The following is a 26,742-nucleotide window of genomic DNA, read 5'->3' as shown; positions in this document are numbered from 1 at the left end:
CCTTGCGCTTTCAAAGCAGTTCAGGTGTGTGTGGATCAGGTGGGCGTGACCCCTCTCAACCACCTTGTGCGTTTGGCACACACGCACGCACACACACATATGGGGGATCGAGTATAAGTAGAGGGAAGCAAGTGGTGGGTGGCAGTTTCATAGTGTCTGCCCGACTCGACTGTGAAGCACAGCCATGGAGTGGCTATACAACTCCCCGTGCCCTATGGGTGCGGTTTCGGCCGTCACGCCTTCATTGGTGTTGGCGGGCTTTCGTCGCTACGAATCTTGGGTCAAGTCTGCTTTAAAAGGCGACTGTACCTTCTTCGCGTGCTATGCATCGTTCTTCGAATTTCAATCGCTCCTTGATTTCTACCGCAAATAAAAATCTTTTTTTTCCTTCGAAGTGAGTCTTGCGCCCGTCGCGGTCTGCACGGCTGGATTCCGAGTTTCCGCTTGTGTCGTCCGTCTCTGGTTGATACGAAAAAAAAATTCAACCCGACAGATCTCTCTGCTCTTGCTCACGTGCATCTGGTGGCCGCTGTTTGGGCGCATAGAATGGAGTGCGATTGTGTTCCCAGTCGCAGCACCTGATCCGCTAGTCCCCGCCGTCTCGACCTCTGTGTCAGCTATGGGGATGGGTCAGGCAGGCACTGTTCATATGCCTCTTGTCCATCTTTGCTGTGGCCCCGTTGGCATGCGCGTGTCCATGGAGTAGCATCCAGAGAAGTTGCTGGCTGCCGTCACGAGGCTTGGCCCGCGACCGCCCACCCTGAGTGTCAATTTTTCGTCCGCGCAGCGTCCTGTGCTTTCCGCCTTTGCTCCCCTGTGAGCCCCGTCAGGACCCGGCATGCTTTACGCTTGGTTTTGTACGAGGGCTCGAGTAAAGTGTCGGTGCCCAGGACAGCGCCTGATGAAGCGACCTCTTGGGGTGTTGAGCAGGTCGTGGCCATCGGCCCGTCACCGCAGCCCACTTCTCCGACCGTTTGGCAGACGCGGATTGATGTTTGACTCCGCATGACCCGCATGCTCTGGATCATAGCCCGGGCTAGAGTTGCAGGCCGTGCCGCGCTGTGACTACCCTTTTAATTTTTTAAAAAAAACAAAAAAAAACGGTGATTCTCATCACCCACCATCTGAATCATCTTTCCTGGAGAAACATGACACCACACTGACACTGATGTGTGTGCACCGTCCAAATCGCCTGGTTTCAGATGGGTGATGTTCTGGTCAGAGTTGGCAATACCTGTGCTGTTTCCTGTTTCCTGTTTCCTGTTGGTACCAGATTTTGTGATACGACGGCTTTGGTAGTGCTGGTGTTCACCGTGTTGTCCCTGGCTGGTCTGTACCTGCAACACTTTGCGTCCTTTCGCCTCTTTCTTTAAGAGTTACAGCATCCAGACAACGTCTGGGGTGTCCTACAAGCTCCTTGTAGCTACAATTCAAACCTGCTTTCAAGATATTGTATGTTCGTTGTGCGGTTGATTGTTGCACCGTTTCGGTTGGCATTTGAGACTTCCAATGTGATGTCAAGTCGTGTGCTCTCGTCATCGTTGGGCCACCAACGTGATGCCTTTGTGCGTGATGGCACCCAAATGGCCAGCGTACATGCGCGCGCGCGTCGAGTACCAGAGCTGGCGAGCAGCAGCGGCGAACGTCGAATCAACCACCGGAAAAAAAAAAAAAAAAAAAAAAAAAAAAAAAGGAGAGAAAATCAGTGAAAAATATGTCTAAATTCAAGGAAAATTATGGCAAAAAGAGAGTCGATATGCGAGTTCAGGGGGGTCGGCGTGTCACTCGCAGTTGAAAGAGTTCAAGGGATGTTAATTTCAAACTCAAAGGAGCTGCCAAACGCGCCCTGATTTACTCCCATCACAGAATCAGGCCGTGTCTACAAACTCCATAAGGGCAGTCGCCCATCAGGGTTGGTTGGTGGGCCATCCTCATATGCCCCAGCTATCCAGGGCGCCGCAGGGTTGGTACCGAGCCCAGTCCAGCTGGCCTGCGCCTCAAGTCCCAGGACGGCATTAATGACATCATCCGACGAGGCGGACAGGGCAGAATAGGCGGTGCTTGCATCTGCTGGACCGTGCGTCGACCTCGCACCTGCCGGCTCGGGCTCGTCCAAGTCCATCCCATGCGAAACCGTCTCAGGCTGTGTCGAGGCCGCGACAGTAAAGGTGTTGGCAGGCGCGACCTCACGGGCAGCAAACACAAAAAGCCGAGCTTTCCCTATCGTTTGTGAATGACCCAAGTATTGAGCACGCTGCTAGACCGACGACCGATGCCGGCGCGGATAACAGCATACCATCATGGTCGGGAACGACTAGATTTTGCGACAGCCAGGCCAAACGCGATCCAATGACTCGCAACCGCTCGCGACTCGCCAAGTGCTGGGGCCATGTCTGGGGACGGTGCACAGCGTAGGTGAAGCCGCACGAGGTGAGATGGGTGACAGGTAAAGGTCAAAGCTCAAGGGCGAAAACGTACCTCTTCGTGGTCCGCGACAAAGGTGTCTACGAGCGGTAAGAAACCGCGCAGAGCCTCGTCTTCGGGCAAATACATCTATCCAGAATGTGCAAGGTCACAGTAAGTCACAATGCCAGCGTGGCCATGACACTGATGAGTCCAGGATACCAGCCTGATGCTGCATAGAAGGACCATAAGTGAGATCCTGTGTTGCGAGGCTGCGCTCAAAGGCGGCTGCAAATGCCGTCAATGCTTCAAAGCACCTACGCGCGGCCCAAGCAAGCGCAAGGCAAAACACATCAACCCACGCACACGTACATCTGCCGCACCATGAAAGATGGACGAGGGCAACATGCAAAACATACCGATGCTGTGGTGCCAAGGCGTACATTTCATTGGCATGACAACAAAGCCAATCCAAAAGCAGCTGTCGTTGTCAAAGATGCGGTCAGTTCATACCATCTCCATCGAGACACCAACAACAACGACCAGGACCCAAAGGAAACAGCAAGCTTACCTTTAAACCCTGCAAAACATGAGGACTCTCAGCAGCCTGGGCTTCCCGCAGCCAATCAGCTCCAATCACTAGCTAACAAACCAACCAAGGATGGGACCATGCCCCCCCAGGTCAGGACGCGACAGGGCCACAGCTTGCACGGTGACCAGCGACAAAGCGTAGGTGCAAGGGTCGACATATGCGATGCGATGCGATGCGATGCGATGGGGTGCAGTGCACCTCACCAGGAGATGAAGGGCTTCCAAGTACAGAGTCGCGGCCAACTCGGGAGTAAGATTGGAGGATTCTAACATTGATTGGTGTGCGGCAAAGAGCACCGCAACCACCAGGCCGTGGGCAGGCGAGACGACAAAATCCGACACGTCGGTGGGAGCTGTTTGCCAAGCAGTTGAAAGCAAAACAAGCATGTGAGTCAAGCGTGCAAGGTGTCGTATGGCCCACGTACAGCAAAAGCATACCGGGGCGCTGAAGAAGCGTGAACCATGGGACTGGATCAAGCACGGCCTGTTGCAGCTGATGGACGGCGCCTTGCTCACGATCTACGGAGAAGAACAAAAAAGAAAATACAAATACGCAAGAACAAACATAAAAGCCAGCGACCGTCGCCCAGTTTCTGAGGGAGAGCCCGAGGCTGCGCAACATTGCACATTGCTGACCAAGGTGATGATGGAGAGCAGCCATAAGTACAGCCAAAGCAGTCATGAGCTTGTGTGGTCGCGTCGCCCATTCGCCCTGTTCGTCCAGACAACCCGTCACCTGATTCTGCGTCATTCAGCACAGCACCATGCGGTAAGAGAGAAGGAGGGGAGATCCAACAAAAGGAAGGAAAAAAAAAGCCTTGAGGCTGTTGTTTCGGAAAACGGAAAGGACAAACCTGGATGTTGTTGGCAAGGCGGTGAAAGTTTTCACGCACGGTCGAAAAGGGCTCGGCAGTCAGCATGCTGCGCATATAGCAGAAGACAGCGGTAGTTCGGTCGTTGCGCCCAATAAAGACGACGGCGAGTTGATTGAAAGGGTGGCCGTTTGATGGCTGTAGTCGGATGGCCTCAAAGTAGTAGCTGCAGATGGAGGTTGTCTGCAGGAAAGGTTGACAGCATTTAGCTTGTTGTGCTTGAAGGAGCGGAGAAGGAGAGGGTGAGAGCCTACCGCTGGAGCATGGCCGAGGGCTTCGTGGTATCGAGCCGTATCCCCGAGATGAATGAGGAGTTGAAAGGCAATGAGACGTGCAGCATGTTTCTCATCTGTGCAAGGGGAGGGGAGATGGCAAAAGAGAAATGAGATGGGGATACGATTGGGTGGGATGTTTGGTACAACCGGGGCAAGGCTCAAGCGCGAGCAGCCTCTGGTCGAGTGTAGCCGACTGGCGGGGCAAACCTGGTGTTGGTACAGAGGGATCGAGGCCAGTGGCCAAAAGCTGGGCTGTGCCGTCGATAAATGTGACGCGCAGGTGGCGAACAATCCTGTGTTTGTATGTTAGGTATGTGTGTGGCAACAGGCACTCTGTAAGAGATCTTGGTAATGGCGAAAAGCCAAGTAGAAGGCACGCCCAACAATGCCAGGGTAAGACGATGTAGCGAACCGGATGAGGACACCCGTTGCCACATCCAGAAGACGTTGATAGAGGTCGCTGTCGGAAAAATGTGTGCTGGCAAGGCTGTCTTGACGGGCACGGCCAGCCTTGCTGACGCGCAGTGTCTCGAGTCGTGAGCGGTAGGGCTGCAAGACGCGGTAAATGCCGAGTCTCCAAAGTTGTGTGTGCTGTGCAAAGGCGGCGAGTGTGAATTTTTTTTCGGCAAAAGGATAGGGGTGGCACCCGTCTTGAGTAGAGGGACCAACCAAATCGTTTTTCAGAGCTAGAGCAGGGCTCTGCATAATAATGGTAGCGCTGAGGTGGCGAAAGGTATCGGCAACACTATGACCAGCCTGGGGACCAGCGTTCAGATAACAGGTGAACAAGGTCAGGGGAGCGGCAGGCAAGAAATCGTTGTCAAGAATGACTCTCATGTGACCGGTATATTAATACAGGAAGCCTCGGAAACAATTTGGCGAGGGCCGAACCTCACTACTGGCGGAACCTGATCACATTCAAGTGGCAAAGCCCGCCACGCGTGATGATCGGGTGCCGTGGGTTGACACGTTGGCAAACCCGTGAGGAGGAAGTGTACGGGCTGGACCAAGAAAGAACAGGATGGGTAGCGGGTTGAAAGACGTACGTGTGAGCTGCTCCCGCAAGCGCAGGCAGTGGTTCAGGCGTTCTTCCATGGCTGTGGATGAGTTTCGAGACGCCTTTACCACCCGCTTCGGACGCGCGCAGCTACTCTTCGCGAGAAGCTTCCAGCGCCTGTGGCTGCGTATACTTGGGAGGACGGCCGAGCTTGACGTTGAGCGCGTCGATCTCCGCCTCGAGCTGAGTCTGCAGCTGGGTCTGAGGGTCGCAGGCGCCGACGTCAGGACTTGCTTAAATGACCCATGCGGTGAGTCGGCACACGTACCAAAGCCGAGACGCGGTAGTCTTCTGCCAACTTCAAGCCCACCAGTCCACCGAGCAGGGCGCCCAACACCATCACCGGACCCCGCATGATCTCCTCCTCAACCCTCTGAACCGCCGCCGTCCGAACTCTCTCTCTCTCTCTCTCACACACACACACACACACACTCTCTCTCTCTCTCTCTCCTTTGCACACACGTTGGAAAAAACGAGAGTGACGATCAATGGGATAAATGAGAACGAAAGACACAGTAAACTTATAAAATTACCACATGTGAAAAGGATGAGAGAGAGAGATGAAGAGAGAGAGAGAGAGAGAGAGAGAGAGAGAGAGAAAGGCATACATAGCAAAGGCATGGAGAGAGATGAGAGAGGATCAGCTCTTGAAAGCTTTGGATGCGGAAAACACAACACAAATCAAAACACAAAATCTCATCGCTCTGATCTTTGATCCCTGGCTACTGGAGAACACGGGGTAGACGCGAGCTGCTGCTACTACTGCTTCCTCCTCTTCTTCCTCCTTCTCCTCCTCCTCTTCCTCTTCCTCCTTCTCCTCCTTCGTCTTCGCCTCCTCTCCTCCTTCTTCTCCTCCTTCTCCTCCTCCTCCTCTTCTTCCTACTCTTCCTCCTACTCTTCCTCCTACTCTTCCTCCTCCTCTTCCTCTTCTTCTTCTCCTCCTCCCCTCTCTTCCTCCTCCTCCTCCTCCTACTACTACTACTAGCGGGAACGTTGGCAAGGGGTCGATCGGGGTGGCGGTGAGAGGGTTCGTCAGACTCGTTTAACATGGAGGCCAAGAGCCCGGTCAAGGGCCTGGCATTTGGAGCCGTGGCATCATGTCTGGCCGAGCTGGGTGAGGCAATGTGGCAGCCTCGGTGGCTGGCTATAGGAATCGGTTCGCTTGCTGCTTGTCTTTGGGTCACACTCATCACCGGGGCTTGGCGGTTGTTGGCGATCGCGGTCTTGTGTGTTCAGCCACCATGCCCATTGACGTAGTCAAGGTGCGGATGCAGATGCAGGGAGCCGATGGCACTCGACAGTTCAATGGCCTGCTCGATGCAGGCCTAAAGACGGCCCAAAAAGAAGGCATTGGCGCTCTGTGGAAAGGGCTCCCCCCAGCGCTTGTACGCCAGGTACGATCCCCCTCTCATGCCGTTGGGAGCCGCCCGCCTTGGTTTCCCGCTCACTCCAAGTGTTCTCAATGGCTACGCTCCGCTGTGCGAGTAGACATTTTATGGCGGTTTGCGGTAAGTCTGCACGCCAGCTTTCCAGTCTCGAAGATACCATCGGCTGCCCTCGTTGTTCTTTTGGATAGACATCATCTAGACTCCCCGAATATGCCTGAATGGCATCTCTTCATGTTGGCGGCTCCTAGATATGGATTGTACGCGCCGATCCGCAACCTAATGGGGGTCACGGAAACCACTCCCAAGAGTGAGATTCCTTTTTTGACCAAATTTGCGGCCGGAGGTACCTCGGGCGCGTTGGCTGCGTTTTTGGCCACCCCCACAGACTTGATCAAGGTGAGATCCAGTACATCCTTTTCCTGGCCGCGCTTGATCTACCCTCAGTCTTTGTTCCGCTCCTAGGTTCGCTTACAAGTCGATGGCATGCGCGACCAACCAGCACGCTACCACGGCATGACCCACTGCTTCAAGTATGTCACTTCCTTGTGCCCGTTTTTTGGTTCGAGGGCATGAGCTCTCTTCTCTGCCACCAGCATTATTGATCCATGGCCACGCTTGGTCTTTGCTCTTGTCAGATCCATTGTCAAGGAGGAGGGGTTTTTACGTTTGTGGAATGGCGCTGGGCCCACCATGGGCCGAGCTACAGTCTTGGCCGCCGTTGAGCTCTCCTCCTATGACGAGGCAAGATTCGTGCCAGCTTGCCCGTGTGCGCACAGCAGCCAGTTTTCAAAAACCTTTTGCGCCAGTACCCGGATGCAACTCTCACCCACAACGCTGGCGCCCCTGTGCAGGTCAAGCAGCAACTGATCAAGCACGAGCTCATTGTGCCTGGGACCGTTTCTGGCGTCTTGATTTCTTCCCTGGCCTCGGGCTTGCTCTGTGCTCTGACCACGTCTCCATTGGACGTGGTCAAGTCCCGGGTCATGGGGCAGCCCGTTGGCGCCAACGGCCATGGCCTCTTGTACTCGGGAATGGTCGATTGCTTTGTCAAATCGGTGCGCAATGAAGGCATTCTCAGTTTATACAAGGGGTTCTTACCCAATTGGGGCCGGCTTGGGCCGCGCGGCGTCATTTGCTTTGTCACCATGGAGATGCTCAACAAGTGGTTTCCTTGATGGCACCAACATCCGGCTTGGCATGCCGGTCTCTTCTAGAATTGATAGATTGTGCTTTTACTTGAGTTTACAAGCGACACTCGTCACACTCATGTCAAGACCCTTGTATGCAAACTCCGCTCACCCCCAACGCTAACCCCGTGCTGACCGACGCACTCGAGTACGCCCTGGACCCTTTCATCCAAAACTGCCTGACAGGTCAACACTGTACTACAGCAACTACTCACCAAGTACCTGCATAAAGTGGACGACCCCGTCATTAGTCTCACAGTGTGAATCACCAAGAGTGCTACCATAACTGCTATAAAGCCAACAAAAAAAACCATTTTTGCTGATGTGAACGTTGTTGTGTTTGCCCTTTTTCTCTCTCAAATTCGCAGTTTTTTCCTCCTCCAGCTCCTCCCCCTGCCTGGCCCAGTCACGCGTGGCGTAAGACGGATTGGCGGCTGGTGGGCTGGCTGGCTGGCTGGCTGGCTGGCTATAAAAGACGAGAGCGTGTTGTTGGAAATTGTGCCCGAGCCGGCTGAGCGAGGCAGCCACGACGAGCAGCATGGCAGGTCTGGTGGCATTTCGGACCATGACCATGGCCGATTTGGAAGAGGTGGTTGAGTGGGCAGCCGCCGAGGGCTGGAATCCCGGGCTAGCAGATGCCCCAGCCTTTTTTGCCGCCGATCCTGAAGGCTTGTTCGTGGCCACGCGCGATGATAAGCCGGTGGCCGCGATTGCGGTGGTCAACCACAACGACCAATTTGCGTTCCTCGGTCTATACATCTGCCGCGCCGAGTATCGGGGTCAGGGCATCGGCTTTGCTCTGTGGCAACACGCCCTTCAGCACGCTGGTGACCGTTGCGTGGCGCTCGAAGGCGTGGCAGCGCAGGTCGCCAACTATGCCAAATCTGGATTCACACCCGCCTATAAAACAGAACGCTTCACAGGACTCGTGGAGGGACAGTCACACCCGCTCGTGCGATCGGCCCGACCCGACGACGTTGACATGCTCACAGCCTTGGAAGCGGCCGGTGCCGGCACGACCCGTTTGGCCTTTATGCATGCCTGGCTCGCCGACCACCCGCATCGCCAGACATTGGTCCTCGAGCGTGATGATGGCACCGTGGCCGGCTTTGTCACTGTTCGCCAATGTCGGGAGGCCAGCAAAATTGGACCCCTGGTGGCGGACAACCTGGCCCACGCCAAAGTACTGCTACGTGCTGCCGCCCATCACCTCGGCAGCGGCGCCGTCGCGCTTGTGCTTGACGTTCCGGCTCCCCTGACCGGCCTGGCCGACCTCTGTCGATCCCAGGGCATGACCGTCGCCTTTGACACCATGCGCATGTACCGCGGCTCTCCCCTTCCGGCCCCGTCTGCCCCACCAGGCGCCATCTACACGCCAGCCACCCTAGAAGTCGGCTGAGACCCTGGCCTCGTACATACTCGTCCATGTAATTGATTGTAGAACAGCACACACACTCCCTGCTCCCAACGAGAGTCCACCCCTCGTCAAAAAAAAACAACAAAACCAAAGAGAGGGCAGGGCAAAAATTTAAGCTCCCCTACCGGGAATCGAACCCAGGTCTCCTGGGTGAAAACCAGGTATGCTAGCCGTTACACCATAGGGGATGTGCAACTTGCTAGGAGACCGATAATTTTTAATATAAATGGCGTTTAATCAGCTCTTTGACAAAAAAGCAGAAAAAGCGTCTGACAATTAAAAAACAGCTATGCTCAACAAAAAGAATTACTCCCCTACCGGGAATCGAACCCAGGTCTCCTGGGTGAAAACCAGGTATGCTAGCCGTTACACCATAGGGGATGTTCGGCTGACAATTGCTGTTGTTAAAGTTGCATATAAACCAATTTTACCTTGTGGATTTCCACAAGATACGAGCACGACCCGTATCGTTTGCTTCATAGTTGAGACGTGTTAATTGGATTGATTGGAAGGCTTGAACTGACACCAGGTCGTGTGATAAAGGGGTGCGTGTGTGCGTGTGCGTGTGTTTTGGGCGTTGTTCAAGCTCAGAGCCAAGCGGGAAAAGTCAAGCCTAAAGGTCAACGTGGGTTCGCTGTGCGTCATCGATGGCGGTGGGAAGGCGCCACTGATTGACCGTAGCCAATTCACGTAGTAGCGTGCCAAATAGCACGGCTGCGGCAATGCGCATGGCTGGCTTGGCCCCAAGGGCACGCATGCCCAGATAGACGGCTCCCGTGGCGGCGGCGCAGGTGGCATACACCTAAGAAGACAGGGCCGGGCGCATGAGCAACAGCAGGCCCGGGACCGCTCGGGCTCCTTGTGAATAGGGTTGGTGGTTGTAGCAGAAAGGAGGACGTGTGCTTACTTCAGCATGGCTATGGAGGATGCGAACCGGACGATTGACAAGGACGTCACGGGTCAGCCCACCAAACGTGGCCGTGAAGATGGCGCAGACGACACAAATGAGGGGGGCCAAGTTTCGACGAAGGCCATTCTGAGCGCCAATGACGGCAAACGCAGCGACGCCCAGGTGATCGGTCCAGCGCAGCACCAAGCCATCCTCAGCAAGCCCGCCAGCGGGGAGACTGATAAAGGCGGCGAGGGCCGCTACAATGCTCATGGCCAGATACTCAACCTCTTGCATCCAGAAGACGGGTGCATTGCCAATGAGCAGATCGCGCACAGTGCCACCCCCCACGGCGGTGATGCAACCCACTACGCAGCTCCCAAAAGCGTCCATGCCTGCCGCCGCCGCCAGCAGGGAGCCGCTGTAGGCAAAGGACACCGTCCCGATCCAATCGGCCGAGCGCAGGAGTCCTGCCATTGTGCGCGGGCTGGGATAGCGAGGCATGCCATCGGGGTGGTGTGGTAGCGGTGTAGAGAACCGAGGCTGAACATCAGCAGGGCCCTTGCCAGTTGAATCCATGCTGGTGGCGGTCCGACGGGGAAGCCAAGAGCGTGCCGAGCCCCCCAATGATCGTCCTGAGGAGGCACTCGATGTAGCCATGTTCTGTGGGCACGCCGCGCGAGGGCTGAACAGGCTGTGGGTTGGGTTCCCGAGGCCGTGAAAGCGTCGAGCCCCCTGTAGCAACAGTCGGGGCTGCGGCACCGAGCGCCAGGCTGCCAGCATGGAACTGGACATGGGCATTCAGCTATGGCTTTGATTCCACGAAAATTCGAGGCAGATCAGGCTTGCCTAGGCACCGCTGTGCACAGAGACCTGCGCGCGCGACGTGCAGCTTATTCCACGCACCCCTCAAGCCCAGCCAACAACAGCAAGTGGTGGTCGGATGCGCACAAGCCCTCAATCGGATCAGAATTCAGAGAGAAAAAAAAAGGAAGATGTGATGCAGGGATGCCAATTGAAGAAGAACGAAGACGGCTTGCCGCAATCGTATGCTGACAATTATCGGAAAAAAAAAAGAAAAAAAAGAAATGACTGTCGCCACCAATGAATACATCCGAAGAGATGTCGTCTGGAAAGATGCGTCTGGCTGGGCTGAGGAGGGATGTGCAGCAACTTTCAAGCAGAGTAAGAAAAAGGCCATGTCGGGTATAGCGAGATGGCAGGGATCAAGGGATAGAGCTTGGAAAAGTACACCGACTTCAATTGTGGGTGGGGTTCCCCTTTGAGGGTAACGGACCGAAGGGTAAGAAGAAAAAAAAAAAAAAAAAAACTAGTGTGGCCTCAGGATGAATGCTGAACATGAATGGGGGCTCCAAATTTCTCCATAACACCAGGTCTGGCCGAGGGAAAGAGCAAGAGAAGGAAAAAAGAAAGAAAGAAAGAAAGAAAGAAAGAAAGAAAGAAACAAACAACAAAGAGCAAAAGGACCGGCGCAGGCAACGAAGAGCCTGATTGGATGGACCACGCTGTATTGGTTGACGCTGGCAGAATTTACGCAGCAGTGGCGAAGCTGGCCAGGATGTCCCAGCCGTGGCGAACGCGCACCTTGCCGAGATCCTTCTTGTACATCTCAACCATGAGGGGCCTAAGCGAGCGGCAGGGAGAGCGGAGAAAGATTAGGTCAGCCACGGGCAACAGCAGCTTCAAGCAGAAGAATAGTCATTTTAAGCTGGGCGCAAGGGGGGGGGGAAAGCTCAAGTGTCAACGCACTCTTCGTAGAGGGCAGCCATGTAGTACCACCAGAAGACGACGGCGCCGAGGACAACACCAACAGGGGACTGTTCCATGATGGCCAGACCAATGTGCATCAGGCTCGAGCCAAAATACACTACGGCGAGCATCAAGGTCGCGTGCAGAGCAAGAGAGGGTGAGCGACCGGGTGCATGCAAAACACATCTTGTCAAGAGTCGAGAGTTTGATGTTGGTTGAAAACGTACTGGGGTTGTCAACCACGTCAAAGGGGAAGGTGGTGATCTTCTCCGAGAGCATGACACCAAAAAACTCGCCCATGTAGGTGCCTACATAGTGACCGGGATGCAGGGGGGTGAGCATCAAAGCACGAGGTAGCTGCCAAGCTTGAGAGCCAGACCATGGGGTTGACGCAGGGTGACACGAGCGCACCAAAGATGCCAAGGCGGATGAAGGAGGCCGAGGTGAGGACGGTGCCGACAAGGACAGTGGCAGCACCAACGGCGAAGAAAATGTTGTGGAAGACGGTGGCATTGGGGAAGAAGGGGAGGAGAACATCAAAGCTGGTCTTGTCATCGGCAATGCCCATTTGGAAGGCCCAAGAGCGGAAGCAGGTGAAGAGGAAGACGTAGAGGGAGAAGACGAGCATGGCCTGGCGACGACCGATCCAGTTGATGAGAGCGGGGCCGAAGATCTGGGGGAGAAGGTTCCAGAGAATGGGCGCCATGATGGTGGCGAAGCAGGAGCGCAGGGCCGAGTAGTCGCCGACGACGGCATCGAAGACGGAGGCCGAGCTGGCCAGCTCGACGGCGTAGAGCGAGGCCAGGAAGCCAAGCGTGTATAGGACGGCGCGCGTCTTGTCGATGGAGACACGGAAGAAACCCATGGTGGCGGTCTGCTGAGGATCCTGACCCGGCAAGCCTACTATCATATCACGCGCAAAGGCAAGGCCAAGCCCAGTGGAATGAGGGCAGGGCAGGGCAGGGCAGGCCAGGGCAAGCGAGGGCCATAGAAAGGCAGTGGACACGAGGAGGTACAAGCCAAAACGTCAACGGATCAATGATGAATCAAAAGGTAGGGCATGCACCAAGCCACGCACCCCCCACAAACAGACACACAGACACACAGACACACACACACTGTCTGAGTCTTTCTCGCGCACATGGAACAGTGACCCCGCACACGCCGGGGCGCGTGCACAGTCACATGCATGTGCTTCCGGCTCCGAATGCCATCCGAACAAGGCGCCGGGAGATAAACAGATACACAAATGCACAACCCTCCCTTCCTTCTTCCTCCTCCCCAATGACCAGTGACCATTCATCAATGCAGCACATGTGACCGGCTGCCAACCGCCGCTGCCGTTTCACGCCATGTTCGCGAGCGCACCTGGGGAGCACTAAGATACAAAAAAAAAGACACAAGGAAGGGTGTTATGGAAGGAGCCAGAGGCGTGAAGCGGCAGAGGGAGCGTGTCTGGCTGTGCAAGAGGCAGAGAGGCGGGGAAGGTGGGGGAGGGTAGGCAGAGAAGGGGGCTTGGAGTCGAAAGAAAAGCAGAGAGAAGCTTGGAGCAAGGGTGCAGCATAACACGAAAAGCAAGCCGATTTAACAAGATGAGACAAAGTGACAATTTCTTCAAGAGAATCAAACTTTGAAGGAAACCAAACCAGAGAGAGAGTTGGCACCTGCACCACCCGCAGAGAAGCAACAGGAGATCGAGAAAACGGTCGCAAAAAGCAGCACGAGAGGGCGAGCAAGATGTCAACGTGTCACCCAAAACATGAAGACACACTGTGTCTGTGTGTGTGCATTTTTGGTTGATGGTCCTGTTAAAAGTGTAACGTTTGTCAGACTAATGAATTCAAGGAACGAATATGTCACAAGCAAGGACAACTACTTTTGAATAAATACACCATCAGATACACTTTTAGCTAATTACAGTGAGACTTTTGTTACACTATAAAATGCTGAAGGAGTGGAAGGGGGCAGCACGTGTGAGGGCGGCCACACACACAAACACACACACGGCGCGCGTTGTCGTGCTCATCACAACCACAAAACCCAACAGGTGTTGTTCAACGGTTACAAATCCGCCGTAGGCAACTGCTGTTTAGAACGAAGCGACTTGACCGGGGCGAATCCGATTTCATTTTTTCAGCTCATCGCCGGCATGGCCAGCTACTCGGAACGGTGCGTCTGGGGGGGTGGCGGCTTGAGATGGGCTTTCCTCTGGTTTCCCTTGTTAAGACCAGCCGAGAACAACCCCCCCCTACGCTCAAGGGGGGAGGAGTGGGCGTGGTGGGGTGATGGTCAATGTTGTTTTGTTTCAAGAGTGGTCGTGCGGCGGTCGAGCGCAGGGTGCACTGACACTTACTGCGAGGGTGTACAACTGGCGTGCTTCTCACCCTTGACCTGCTTTTGCTTCTTCGGGTGCTCGGCGTTGCATAGGCGGTCGCATGCGACACGAAGAAATCGTCGGTACGCTTTGGCTTCCGACTGATGCAGGGCAATGCTTTGCCTCTCGACCTCATTTTGCACTCATTTCGCGCTCACACTCGTTTCCATTCTTGCTCACATGACAGAGATGCCCCCAACCTCGAGGTTTATCCGCGATTCACCAACGATCTCCCCGACGTGCCCTTTCCTCCCAAGTTCCTGCCCTGCAGTTTCGACATTAACCGGTACGCCCGTTTTGATCCCAATTTGATCCAAGTGTCCTCTGGGTCAATACACATGTTCTTGCTGACCCCCAACTTTTGGCGCATCGGTGGTTGTTGCCCCTGTGGATTTGCAGCCTAGCAGCCTATCGCGATACCTCCCTTATTCAGTCTTATCAGTACAAGGTCAGCTGCCGCTCATGACATCATCGCCGTGGCGCACACTTCGTAACCGTGCTCAGTGCTTGTGTCAACAGTTGCACGCTCCTGCCGATGTGGGTGTCAACGTCAACCTCCTGCGCCCCGAGGACTACAATCCCAAACGAAGCGCTCACGGTAGGTTGATGCTTGTACACAACCGCCCGTTTTGGGTGACCGTGACTCACAATCCACCCATCCCGGCGGGTCGCGTGGTGCAGATCTTTTGCCAACGATCGATCCACAAGATGAAGTCTTCCTCCAAGCAGCCGCCACGCCCAACAAACGCACAAAAACCATGTATGCGCTCACCCACATGCACACACATTTCACCTTCACGCAAAAAAAAAAAAAAAAACTGCGCGCGCAGCTTCTTTGCATGCTTACCCAAGTAAAACCGCTCGCTCTCGCGGATTCTGCGACCCACGCAGGGTCAACCGTCCATCCTTCATGTTGCGCCCAGATTACGTTGCCAGCGACCCCAAATATATGGTAGGGCTGTCCTGCCATGGCCTCATCTGCCTTCGTGGCCATTGAACATACTCATCTCCCCACCACCACGGGCCACCGTTGCCATTCAACTCGCAGCGTACAGAGCCGGAGCACCGACAGGAGCCGCCACCACCTCCAAAGACGGTGGACGAGATTCTGGAGGCTGTCGAGGCCACCTTTACCAAATCTGCCGAGTTTGTTCCCCGCCATCCCACCAAGCCACATCTCAAGCCCGTGCGCGTCCTGTCCATCATGCCCTCAGAGGTCCGCCCACTCGCCGTGCACCATGCGCACCTACTGCCCTGCCCAAAATCAATTTTCGTTCACCGCAAATTTGTTCTCATACCCAACCCTGCTCTACCCGCGCGGTGCGTTTTACCCAATGTGCACAGCTTGAAGATCGCGCATTTGCACTCGCCAACTTTGACGGCAACCCACTGCCCAAGAAGAACCGCACGGACGACGTAGGCCCCTTGCAAATTCCCAATGCTTACCCCAGCCTCAATGCCGGCGCGGTCATCATGTCATGAGGACCCATGTCCGGTGTTCGGTAACCCCACCTCCTTAGGCATTGAGTCGAATGGAAAATGCCATTCTTGTGGCGCAGGAAATTCAGCAGGACAACAACACGTCGGCCGTAGGTTCATGTGGTCAACCCTGGCTCGCTGCCCTTCCTTGCAACAGATCAAAGCTTTGGGTCCTTGACCGAGCTCACCCCCACCCCGGCTTGTGCTTGGATGTATGACTGGCAGAATTTTGCAGCTTACTTTCTGCCCACGGTCGACACTACCAACCGCTTGTGCACCTACGCCCAAGGTCCGTCTGCCAACGTTCAACCCGTAGTACCGTCAAGCGCTTTCGACACTTTGGCTTTGTACGGCCATGGTCGTCATTGAATCAGTAAACTCATCGTGCGATTGTCTTTCCAGACGCCGAGCGCAAGGGAGTGGCAGAAGGCGAGGTCTTTGAGTACGACAAGATTCGCGAGTTTCAGTTTGATGTGGAAACGCGCGATGACCGCTACATTGGCACGGGTCTCGAGGTACGGCAAACGGAGCTTCAAAGCGCTTGTTCTCGTATGACTTCTTATCACATGTTTGCCGGCGAGTGCATGCGTTTAACTCTGCCACCACCCTTGCCGCTGCCGTCACCTACTTAGGATTACTTTTTGTTTTATGAACACGACAATCTGATCAACTACACACGCTTAGAGCGAACTCTCAAGCTTTCGCAGCGCCGCGGCATGGTATGTGCCTCGTCCGACCTTCCAAAGGGGGGCAGAGGAGAATGCAAGTGTAACCGCAGAGTTGGGTTTTGAGGCGCATCCCGTCTCATTTTCATGCATATCTGGTGAATCCTTGTATCGTGTTTTCTTTTTCCGACAGTCCACCACGCGTCGCGAGATTTTGCGCATGACGCACAACTCGCAAGAGCCCGACGACGAGGAGGATGATGAGGATTTTGGGGGCACCGCAGGGGGCAATGGCGATGGCGAGCTGGAGGGCGAGGCCAACGGGACTGCCACCCCTGTGGGTGAGACTGTGGCCAACCAAGAGGAATCTGTTGCAACGGATTGAAGAAGCGTCCATGGATCCGCAGGCTTGCTTGGCAGGAGATTGCGCCCCGACCGTGCAAACGAGATTTGAATGAGTTTGAGGAAAAAAATTTAAAAAAAATGGCAAAAATAAACCAAAATGTAAAAGGCAACAACACAAATCAGTCTGTCGACGACGTCGGTGATAATTGACGGATGTGGCCATTCAAGTCTTGAAACATTGCGTGGATGATGGATGTGACATGAGACCAAGACATTTTGTTTGTTACAATTGTTCGTTGCACCTCTCTTTGGACCAGCACTGCTTCCGAGCCCATTTGCATGTCAATCGTGGTGGCAGTGAAAAAAAAAATGCAGGAGCAGGAATACGATGCTGGTTCCGGCCTTTGGCTGTCCTCCTCTGCACTCGGGTCAGCCCACTATTGAATGTTGTCCAAGAAGCGGTTGAAACCACCCTTACGGTTCATGTATTGACTGGAAAAGGCGGAGGCGAGCGATGTGCAGCGTGAGGGTGGGGGTACTATTCCATGGACCTGAAGCTTGAAGGCGAGAGCGAATAGTGTTCCTCGAGGTGATGACGGGGGTTAGCACGAACCGGAATCGACGAGCCTTCTTTCGCTGGGGCTTGACAAAGGCTTCGCCATTGCCTTTGACATGTTGGCCTGTGACAATCGGGTGGGTGGGTTCGTTCATATATGACCATACGCGGTGAGGCGAGCGGGCCAGGGTGTGCCAAATGGGGCTCTTGGAGCTATGTTGTTCCATGAACAAAAGTGTGTCTGGGACGGGAAAGTACAAGTGGAGGTTTGAGGCGGGCAAAGCGTGGGTCGAACAGGGTGGCCTACCTTGGGTTGTCCCAAAGCCAGCGATACCCATGGCGCTCATGACATCGACCTCGTCCACCTCAAGTGCTTCCTGATGACGGGTATGGGTTAGGGGTGCGTATGCGCGTTTAAGTGTGAGTGTGAGGGCGAATGAGGGTTGGGAAGCTGCTCAGGTCTGGCACAGAGTCGAGCCAAGTTTTGGCCATTCCATGAGCAGGGGCAAGGGACAGGGGCAGGGGCAAGCGGACCTCAATGTTGACATGGCCGTCCTCGGCGGGTTCAACCATTTGAATAGATGCACCATCGCGGTCCTGGTCTTGTTCACGGCGATCACGACTGGCCGAGGGGTCTCGTTCTCCTCGATGCCGTTCCTGGGGTCTGAACTTGGGACCATCGTACGTTTCACGACGCTCTCCATCTCGTGAGCGGTCGTCCCCCCGACCGTAGTCACCGCGGCCATAGTCACCGCGGCCATAGTCACCGCGGCCATAGTCACCTCGGCCATAGTCACCGCGGCCATAGTCACCACGGCCATAGTCACCGCGGCCATAGTCACCGCGGCCATAGTCACCGCGGCCACTACCACGGTCAGCGCTGCGATCACGTTCATGGCCGCGGTCCCGGTCCCGGTCCCGGTCATCATAGTCGCGCCGGCGCGAAGCACGATCCTCCCGATCATGACCCCGCTCACGGCTGTGACCCCGCTCACGACTCCGATGCCGCTCCTCCGCAGAGCCACCATACCCTGGTGGCGGTGACCGACCACTCATCTCCCCCCGTCCAGCGAAACGACAGACAACACAACAGAGAAACTGAGAGAGATGAGAGAGAGAGATGAGAGAGAGATGAGAGAGAGAGAGAGAGAGAGAGAGAGAGAGAGAGATGAGAGAGAGAGAGAGCTTTAGAGAGAGAGCTTTAGAGAGAGAGAGAGCTTTAGAGAGAGAGAGAGAGAGCTTTAGAGAGAGAGAGAGCTTTAGAGAGAGCTTTAGAGAGAGAGAGAGAGCTTTAGAGAGAGAGAGAGAGAGAGAGAGCTTTAGAGAGAGAGAGAGAGAGCTTGAGAGAGAGAGAGAGAGAGAGAGAGCTTTAGAGAGAGAGAGAGCTTGAGAGAGAGAGAGAGAGAGCTTTAGAGAGAGAGAGAGCTTGAGAGAGAGAGAGAGAGCTTTAGAGAGAGAGAGAGAGAGAGCTTGAGAGAGAGAGAGAGAGCTTTAGAGATGAGAGAGATGAGAAGAAGAAGAGAGATGAACGAGCGAGAGATGAGAGAGAGATGAGAGAGAGTCCACAAGACTGAGCCATTTGAGAGAGAACGAAAGGCAAATACAGCACAACTACCACATGTAGAAGAAATGAGAAGAGAGAAGAGAGAAGAGCTCTACACTCACTTTCTGGTTTTTTATCATTACATGTGGTAATTGTGTTATTCTTTCAGCTGCTTATACCTTTCCACCAAATTAATTCACTCTCTCATCTCTTTCTGTGCAGCACTGATTGGGTAATATCAACACTTCACCTCGACGACGACGACGACGACGACGACGACGATCGGGGAGCCATAGAACGACGGGGTCGTGGCTGTACTTGTATCTGTATCAGCATCGGCATCGGCATCGGCATTGGCATCAAGCGTCTGGCGACCGGGGACACCTCCACCCAGCACGTTTCGGCTGGCAATTTCATGTGTCAGTGTCGGCCCACCCCGCTCGCTCAAGGAGTTTGACGCCATGGACTGGAACAGTTTGCCCGTGGAGGTGGGGCTGTGTATTATCCGATACCTCTCGCCGCGCGATGTGGCCAGTCTTGCTCAGGTGAGACCAACTGGGCGGGCCGAGTTGAGCTCGACTCGATCGCAGTTGACTAACAGGCCCTTGTCTCTCCTGCGACGCAAAGGTGAGCATGTGGTGGGCAGAACTTGCTAGATCCCCTGGCCTATGGGAGAATGCATGGACCCGCGCCAGAGTCCCGCGCCGGACCTGGCTTACAGGTTCACCGCGTCACTGCCTCCTTCATCAGCATTACCTCGTTGAACTCGCACGGTATGTGCCACGATCCTCCCTGGGTGAACTCCGGGCCCCGAGCCGAGGACCTTCCTTCCTCAACCCTTCCTCTGCTGAATCAGCGAGGAGGGCTGCTCTCAACCAGCTGTCCTCCCTGCTTCTACTGCACTTGCAGCTCGCCCGACTTTTTTCTTGCCGTGGATGACGATGATATCTTTGCCTGTCTCGAGGGTCATCATCTTGAAGAGGATCGCGTCCTAAACACGTGGAGCGACTTTGGCAATCTCCATGGTGCGTCGTGCTCCATATCGCCTGTCCCCACCCACCCACTCCTTGCCATTGCATACACGCTTCACCACCAGCCCCTCTGCGTCACACCCACCCACCCAGCTCACTCTGCACTCTGCACAGAATGCACCTTTAGCCCTTGTGGCACTCGCTTTGTCGTCTCCAACGGCGTAACGCGCGAGCTATGCACCGTCTTGGTTCGTACGCCCCTCTGCCAACCGCGCGTGGCCGTTCTGCTGCAGGACATCTAGCCCATGGACATCGGACGATCCGCGCCTGCAACTCGAGCATCCCACATCACCTGACATTAGCGTACAATCATTGCCACCTTTTAGCTGGATGGAACTGACATGCAGCGAATCCAGCTTCCACGCTCGCCTTTTTATTACCTCTGGAGCCCGGACGGGGAAGTGCTCGTCTTTTTGCGCTGGAGTGACGAACATCAGATGCTGAAGCAGAGCGCCATTTTTTTGAGCGAGTGCAAAAACCTTTGCGACGCACGGGTGCGGACCAATTCGTTCTGTTTGTATCGGTGCAAAGGAAATATCAAGTCTCACACCTCCGCTCTGCTCCCCACTCGGCTCATCGCACACCGGGGCGTCATGTTTTCAGGTGCACGACCTCAACACCGGGCGTCCGATCTTTGCCACCTGGCAACCCGGGCTTGATTGCCACCTTCTCATCACAAACTACGCCGGCCAGCTTCGTGCCCAAGTAAGCTAGCTCTCAGCCACTTCTCAGGGGCCATGTTTGGGATGCCAGCGCAAGATTGCGTCCCGCACTCTGAACATCTGCCATGCCATGCCGTGCAATCCAGCGCTTTGATCTGACGACTTGGAGCGTTGAAACCATCAACCTTCCCGAGATGCCACTCATGACACAGTACGTCAGGCACGCCATCGTAGCCATTTTAGTCGATGCATTCACCCCTGGTACGCCCCGCATCACAGGAGCTGCGTACCGCAGTTTTGGCGCCGCAACGAGCTGCTGATCCAGACCCTCAGCGGGAGCCGACTCTTCAACGTCAACACGTGGTGCGAGGTTGGAGTCTTGTCAACCCAACCGGCGGCCCAGTTTGTACTCGGGCCGGCAACGCCACAAGGACCAGGGGAAGGAGCACCACCCAGCCGCTTTGCGGTTCTTGACCTTGCAGAGGGGAACCTCATTCTGGTACGTCTTTTTAATGTAGCCACTCACTCAACTGTAGCTTGTTTTCTTTTTTTTTCTTTCTTTGCCCGGCTATTTTGCTTCTTTCCTCGCTCTCTTTGACATCCAGTGCTTACCCCACAAACGTGCCGTTTGGCTAGCACAACGGGACGAGGCAAGACGTGTTCAGGACCATGCCCATGGCGTTATTTTGGTCTCCCGACCGGTGGGTATGCCCATTTGTAGCAGCTCGAGCCAAAAGGGGTCTGGCACATGGTACACGGCATGTTGCAGCCAACCTTCAGCTCATTTCCTAAACGCGTGGTAATGCCCAACAGCAACTGCTTGCTGACCGTTGATCAAGACGAGCAAACCATGTGCTTTTATCGACTGCAGCCAAACGGTCAATTTCTACCGGAATTGTCGCGTTTGCCCTTCCACCCATCCTCGGCCTTTCACCAATATTTGCACTTTTGGAGCCAGGTGCGCAGTCGTGTCCACATGTGCGGGTGGTTGGTTTGCTTTCCATTTTCCTCTTTCGTTCCTCCGTTCGTCAGCTCATCACAGTGGGGGGCGTGCATTTCCAGTATGATGTGCAAAACGTCCTTTTTGGGCCCCATTCGGATCGGTTTGCTGCACCAGGCTATGACTTTGTGTTGCGTCCGAAGAGTGTGAGTTTACGAACCACCCACTTGCATGAACCACGCATGCGACCACCTCTCCTGCCCAGGCCGCTGCGTATGGGCAACTAAGACGACTTGAGCTGGGCATTGGCATTTCATGTCTTGGTGTAAGATGGTGGGAATTGCAACAGCGGACCTGGAGCACGGGCTTTTGCTGCGCTTGTGAGGCAAGCAAGGTCGCGAAAAACCAGTTCCTTTTTAATGGATCGATTTTACGCCGTTCTGTTCATGTCAAAAGCAGAACCACCAGGAATTGTGTAGACGTAAAGCCATGACACTCTTTACTCGTCAATCTCGTCGAGCTCGCCGCAGTCTTGGATGATGGCGTCTTCCAAGGGCGTGCCGCTGCCAGAGCCGATGGCTTCGAGGTTGTCAAGGACGCTGAAACCAGACACGAGCTCACCAAACACGACGTGGCGACCATCCAGGTGGGGAGTGGGGACCATGGTCACGAAGAATTGCGAGCCATTGGTGTTGGGTCCGGCGTTGGCCATGCTCAAGAGGCCACGGCGATCGTGGCGCACCTCAAAGTTCTCGTCCTCGAAGCGGGCACCATAGATGGACTCGCCGCCATAGCCATTGTGATGGGTAAAATCGCCGCCCTGCCGTTCGCCGGACCAGGACCGCGAGCCGAGAAAGAAGAGACAGGACAGGGGGTTGATGAGGGAGGAGAAGGAGCCACCATTCCTGCAAAATGACCAAGAGGAGATGGTCCAAACAAACCTGAGCCATGAACTGAGGGATGATACGGTGGAAGCGGGTGTTCTTAAAGTGGAGGGGCTTTTGGGAAACGCCCAGGCCCTTCTCGCCGGTGCACAGGGCACGGAAGTTCTCGCTCGTCTATTTGAAAACGAACCAGGACATGAGACAATGCCGACATGTCGTTTGATGCATTGGCCCGGGGCGGGCCAAGCGTAGCGAAGAAACCGTACCTTGGGCACCTGCTTCTTGAACAGCTCGAAAACCATGCGCTTGGCTAAATGAAGGGTCAAGAAGAAGAAGGAGAAGAAGAAGAGAAAAAAAAAAACCCATTGAGTCCACCCATGAGCAAAGCCATCAAGGAGTTGATCTGTGCACTTGGCGCCCCCCAATTCTCCTTCAACCCAAGCTGCAAAGCCAACGGTGCCAGAGATGCCCAAGTGCCTTTCGGTATCACTTGCGGCCAGTGGTCTTGGAGCCATGCATGTCCCAGCACGCACGGGAGAGAGGGAGAGGGAGAGAGAGCATGGAAGGCCAAGCGGAGGGAGTATCAACAGTTCCAAGCAAACCAAGGAACCCCCTCCCCAACCGAACCAGGCCCACGGCGCGGGGGAGCCACACGGAGATACGTACCGGGCTGGCTGCCGATGGCGACATCGAAGAAGACACGGGGGTTACGCACGGCCATTTTGCTGTTCAAGTAAAATACTTTCCCCTATTTTACTTACCCAAGTATTATACTTTTAGCTTTGAACATGTTTCAAGAGCATGAACTGGTTGAATGGGGGTGAAATACTTTCTTTTCAGGCATGTGAGTCTTTGAGTTTCCACGGAGACTTGACCCATTCTTTTTTGAGCAGCGTGTCGGGGTTCGACAGCAGCAGCAGCTGTTGTAAATGACTGTTGTCATGCTCATCTGTGCTGTTCTTCACACACACACAAAGAAACGATTGAAACGAAAAGAAGAACAAAAGAGTGAGAGAGAGAGAGAGAGAGAGAGAGAGAGACCAGAGAGAGAGAGAGAGAGAGAGAGAGAGAGAGAGACCACAGAGAGAGAGAGAGAGAGAGGAGAGAGAGCACACACACACACACACCTCTCTCTCTGTCTCTCTGTCTCTCTCTCTGTCTCTCTCTCTGTCTCTCTCTCATTTGGCAGCCGTGCGTTTTATCTGGGCCGGCTGTGTCGGCGTGCCGTGTTTGGTCTTGGGACGACTGCGGGTCTTTGGGCTGCGTTCAAGTGACGTGTGCGTGGTAAGCTTGGCTTGGCTTTTATCGGCAGGGTGGCCGCCTGCGTTTTCACTTTGCCACCCACCGCCCACCCCCTTGCCTTCTTCCCCTTTGGCCAACGGCACGAGTGTTTCCAACGGCCGTCGACTCGTCATGTGCAGCGGCAGCTGGATGGAGAACTACCACACGCTCATAGCTGGCTCGTTGCTTCGGGTGTGCAGTTTATTGCAGTTGCTTGGTCCTTGATCCTGAAGTTGCCCCCCTTCCTCGCCCCCCCTCCGGGACTCAACACAAGTCCACAATTACGGTTCGGTGTCGTTTTTTTTTTTTTTTTTCCTTTCATGTGTCTCGTTTTCATGCCGACGGTGTCCTGCTTTCGCCCGGGACGACCCCACACCGCTTGTCTCGCCTCACGCTCTGCGCCTGGATCGACTTTGCTTCCATATGCCGCCCCCCCCCTGGCTTTTCGCAGGCAGCTTGTTTGACTGCCCTTTGAGAGGGCCTGCACCTTCCCTCGCATTTGGTTGTTCTTTTTTCGACTTGGCAATGCCCCTGAATATGCCAAGCAAGCGGCAGCGCCTATAGATTCGTTCCTGTTTGCAACGCTCTTCTCCTCAACCGCCGTCTCAAGCTGAAAGTGCCTCATTGTCGACGAGCGGCACACCAGCCAAATGGCTCAGTACTTGGGCGGCGAACCCGAGGGTGAGGATGACTTTTCCTGGCTCACGGATTTGGCTGCGCCCACTCTGGGCATACCAGGTACCACTGGCTCGAGTGGCCTCTTCAACCCGAGCAATGACATGGCCGGTTTGCAAGAGCAGTCCAACAACCCTGCTTCCATGGGCTTGGCACCGTCTCAGCGCCCGGCACAATCTCGGCTGCTTCCCGCCTCCTCTTACATGGACACAGCCATGACCTACAGCACCCGGCCCACGTTTTCTTCGGCGGCCTCCACGGGACCAACCCAAACCCTGGCCCAGGCACAGTACATGCAGCAAGCTCAGCATCCCCAGCAAGCGTCGATCCAACAACAACAGCAGCAGCAGCAGCAGCATCAACAACCCTCGCTCACGGCGGCCACCTTGGCGGCAGCACTGCGAGCCAACCCAAGTATTCGGCCTGGTATGCCCACCACATTGGCCACCACCTCTTCTTCCTCTAGTCCTTTGAACTTGACGCTTGCCGACCTCGTCAAGCATCCTGCTCCTTGGCAAGTCTTGACGACTCTACTCAAGCAGCAACAAGAGCAACAGCAACAACAACAACAACACCAGCAACAACAACAACAACAGCAGCAGCAACGGCAGCAGCAGCAACAACAACAACAACAACAACAACAACAACAACAACAACCACAACCACAACCACAACCACAACAACAACAACAGCAACAGCAACGTTATTCTGCACAATCTCAGCACATGTCGCGAGCGTCACCTCAGAGTCAACCAGCTTCAAGTCCAGTGTCCACAGCCCAACAACTCCAGCTCTTGCAACAAATGCTCCAGTCCCCACAACAAAGCGGCGGTTCTCCCGCTGCTAGCAACCCACAGATCTCACTGAGTCAGCAGCAGGCCTTGAACAACATGACGCCTGGTTACCGTGCCAACGGCCCCGCCGTGTCCCGAGGCCAAGGAGGCGCTCAAACGCAGGGCTGGAGCTTGATGGGACAGGGGGGCTTGCCCGCGCGTGGCCCCATGGCACAGGGTTTGGGGCTGCCCGCTGGTGAAGCATCCCGATCCATCAATGGCTATCCTGCTGCTGGGAATGATGCCTACGGCCGCTCGGCAGCCTATCAAACCAGCCTCGAGGGTCTGGACATTCCTCTATTGCCTCTCGAGGATACCAATCCTTTTGAAACCATGAATGCACCCACCCTACAGATGCCCTCAGCAACATCATCTGGCGCCACCTCTAACGTGCCCATGGTAGGGGCCGGTGGCCAAATTCCCAGTCTTTGGGACGATCTGGATGAGTTTGCGCTTCCTGTGCTGACAGATGAACCCTTTCCGGACGACATGAATGAGATGCCCTCATTTTCCCTGCCCCTCACCTCATCATTGCTCCCGGGCGAGGCCATGTCACCTCGCAACAATGGCGTCCGCATGCCCTCGGGTCCACCAAACGGCCTCAGTGGTTTGGGTGCCGTGGGTAGCACAAACAGTTTGGGTGGTATGACGAGCCTCGATGGGATGGGTGACAATTCGCTCTTGGACAATCTCTTGGATGACGACGATGAGGATGACGACGATGGTGGTTCTCAAGGGGAGGACGATTCCTACTCGCCGGCGAGTGGGTTTGAGCCCTTTGGCGGAGACTCTATGCACCATGACTCTTCCAACATGAGCACTTCCATCAGTGGACAGAATCCGTACGCCCACGATGGGAGCAACGCCCGGGGCAACGCTGCGGGCTCGGGCAATTCCAGCGGCGCTCCGCGGCCCAAGAAGAAGCGCCATCGCAAGCGCAAGCTTGTGGCTGACCTCAATTCATCAGAACTCGAGAAGATGCGTGAAGTCAATCGCATCGCTGCTCAGCGTCATCGGCTGATCGAGAAAGCCAAACGGCGGGAGCGACAGGATCGGTTCGACTCGGCCATTCGACTGCAAAAAGCGCTTCAGGAAGAGGTAGTAGTGCTGGAGAATGAGCTTGCGACCTTGCGGCGCCTGGTCATTGAACTTTACAGCGATGAAGGTGCACGTCGCTTCTCTTTTCTGCAGTCTGGCTCCAACGCCTCCTACCTTGGAATTTGATGCTCGACGCCTCAAATCTTCTCCAGTCGCTGGTTCTTAATAATTGGCTCCTGGCGACGACCGCATGTCCTGGCCTTGTTAGTCTTTGTGTCTGTCTACCTTCCCTCTTATGACCCATCTGTATGTAGACAGCACGCTTGGCTGGTTTTACCATCTTTTTCTGGTCTTGCTACTGCTGTCTATTGTCATGTCCTGCACCTCTCCGCTTTGCTTTTTTAGTTCTGCCTGTTTGCTTCAGTTTTCCAGACCCTCCCGTCGTTCGTGCTCTCTTTTTTTTATCCTTTCTTTTTATCCTTTTCTTTTTCGTCTTCTCCCTGGCGTTGGAGCTTGCACGTCATGATACCGAGTTTAATCATGACTTGCCTAGTCTCCTGTGTTTGTCAATCGTGGTCACATTGTGG

General features: G+C 54.9%; 10 protein-coding genes across 10 annotated transcripts in view; 4 read left to right on the top strand and 6 right to left on the bottom strand.

The window, feature by feature from the left end:
- The window catches only part of MONBRDRAFT_26795 (uncharacterized protein), a gene marked incomplete at both ends in the record, with an annotated part of 2,595 nt that extends 2,444 nt beyond the window's left edge, over positions 1–151 (bottom strand). Inside the window, one exon of the mRNA XM_001747068.1 lies at positions 92–151. Within this exon, the coding sequence (XP_001747120.1) occupies positions 92–151 (60 nt within the window). The remainder of the gene's footprint in view (positions 1–91) is intronic.
- Positions 152–1,703: 1,552 nt separating this feature from the next.
- MONBRDRAFT_33077 (uncharacterized protein) lies at positions 1,704–5,553 on the bottom strand (the record flags this gene model as incomplete). The annotated part of the gene is made up of 15 exons (XM_001747067.1): positions 1,704–1,944; positions 2,095–2,220; positions 2,297–2,393; positions 2,479–2,553; positions 2,609–2,720; positions 2,823–2,884; positions 2,975–3,042; positions 3,433–3,513; positions 3,631–3,736; positions 3,849–4,049; positions 4,121–4,215; positions 4,349–4,434; positions 4,554–4,732; positions 4,811–4,897; positions 5,467–5,553. The coding sequence occupies 15 exons, from the start codon at positions 5,551–5,553 to the stop codon at positions 1,880–1,882; spliced, it is 1,527 nt and encodes a 508-aa protein (XP_001747119.1). The 3' UTR covers positions 1,704–1,879.
- An 886-nt stretch (positions 5,554–6,439) lies between these two features.
- Positions 6,440–7,761, top strand: MONBRDRAFT_9512 (uncharacterized protein; the record flags this gene model as incomplete). Its single annotated transcript, XM_001747196.1, has 2 exons — positions 6,440–6,592; positions 7,438–7,761. The coding sequence occupies 2 exons, from the start codon at positions 6,440–6,442 to the stop codon at positions 7,759–7,761; spliced, it is 477 nt and encodes a 158-aa protein (XP_001747248.1).
- A 550-nt stretch (positions 7,762–8,311) lies between these two features.
- Positions 8,312–9,172, top strand: MONBRDRAFT_9511 (uncharacterized protein; the record flags this gene model as incomplete). The annotated part of the gene is made up of 1 exon (XM_001747195.1): positions 8,312–9,172. The coding sequence occupies one exon, from the start codon at positions 8,312–8,314 to the stop codon at positions 9,170–9,172; it is 861 nt and encodes a 286-aa protein (XP_001747247.1).
- Positions 9,173–9,803: 631 nt separating this feature from the next.
- Positions 9,804–10,583, bottom strand: MONBRDRAFT_26791 (uncharacterized protein; the record flags this gene model as incomplete). The annotated part of the gene is made up of 2 exons (XM_001747066.1): positions 9,804–9,992; positions 10,125–10,583. The coding sequence occupies 2 exons, from the start codon at positions 10,581–10,583 to the stop codon at positions 9,804–9,806; spliced, it is 648 nt and encodes a 215-aa protein (XP_001747118.1).
- Positions 10,584–11,630: 1,047 nt separating this feature from the next.
- Positions 11,631–12,754, bottom strand: MONBRDRAFT_33076 (uncharacterized protein; the record flags this gene model as incomplete). Its single annotated transcript, XM_001747065.1, has 4 exons — positions 12,261–12,754; positions 12,077–12,157; positions 11,850–11,967; positions 11,631–11,724 (listed from the first exon to the last, which is right to left on the bottom strand). Exons 1-4 carry the CDS (start codon positions 12,712–12,714, stop codon positions 11,631–11,633), a joined length of 747 nt encoding a protein of 248 aa, XP_001747117.1. The 5' UTR covers positions 12,715–12,754.
- Positions 12,755–13,998: 1,244 nt separating this feature from the next.
- Positions 13,999–16,752, top strand: MONBRDRAFT_9509 (uncharacterized protein; the record flags this gene model as incomplete). Its single annotated transcript, XM_001747194.1, has 8 exons — positions 13,999–14,018; positions 14,411–14,509; positions 14,623–14,671; positions 14,743–14,821; positions 15,860–15,991; positions 16,105–16,217; positions 16,335–16,421; positions 16,561–16,752. 8 exons carry the CDS (start codon positions 13,999–14,001, stop codon positions 16,750–16,752), a joined length of 771 nt encoding a protein of 256 aa, XP_001747246.1.
- Positions 16,753–16,982: 230 nt separating this feature from the next.
- MONBRDRAFT_33075 (uncharacterized protein) lies at positions 16,983–18,951 on the bottom strand (the record flags this gene model as incomplete). The annotated part of the gene is made up of 5 exons (XM_001747064.1): positions 16,983–17,204; positions 17,326–17,392; positions 17,576–17,645; positions 17,803–18,757; positions 18,884–18,951. The coding sequence occupies 5 exons, from the start codon at positions 18,949–18,951 to the stop codon at positions 17,150–17,152; spliced, it is 1,215 nt and encodes a 404-aa protein (XP_001747116.1). The 3' UTR covers positions 16,983–17,149.
- A 2,904-nt stretch (positions 18,952–21,855) lies between these two features.
- On the bottom strand, positions 21,856–23,054 carry MONBRDRAFT_33074 (uncharacterized protein). The gene is made up of 4 exons (XM_001747063.1): positions 22,995–23,054; positions 22,595–22,638; positions 22,386–22,502; positions 21,856–22,264 (listed from the first exon to the last, which is right to left on the bottom strand). The coding sequence occupies exons 1-4, from the start codon at positions 23,047–23,049 to the stop codon at positions 21,944–21,946; spliced, it is 537 nt and encodes a 178-aa protein (XP_001747115.1). The 5' UTR covers positions 23,050–23,054; the 3' UTR covers positions 21,856–21,943.
- A 1,205-nt stretch (positions 23,055–24,259) lies between these two features.
- MONBRDRAFT_33073 (uncharacterized protein) lies at positions 24,260–26,341 on the top strand (the record flags this gene model as incomplete). The annotated part of the gene is made up of 1 exon (XM_001747193.1): positions 24,260–26,341. The coding sequence occupies one exon, from the start codon at positions 24,260–24,262 to the stop codon at positions 26,339–26,341; it is 2,082 nt and encodes a 693-aa protein (XP_001747245.1).
- Positions 26,342–26,742: the final 401 nt, after the last annotated feature.

Source organism: Monosiga brevicollis, genomic scaffold (assembly GCF_000002865.3).
Source record: "Monosiga brevicollis MX1 MONBRscaffold_15 genomic scaffold, whole genome shotgun sequence".
Taxonomy (NCBI): domain Eukaryota; class Choanoflagellata; order Craspedida; family Salpingoecidae; genus Monosiga; species Monosiga brevicollis.
Note: the sequence above shows the minus strand (reverse complement) of the source record. Positions and strands in the feature narration are given on the sequence as shown.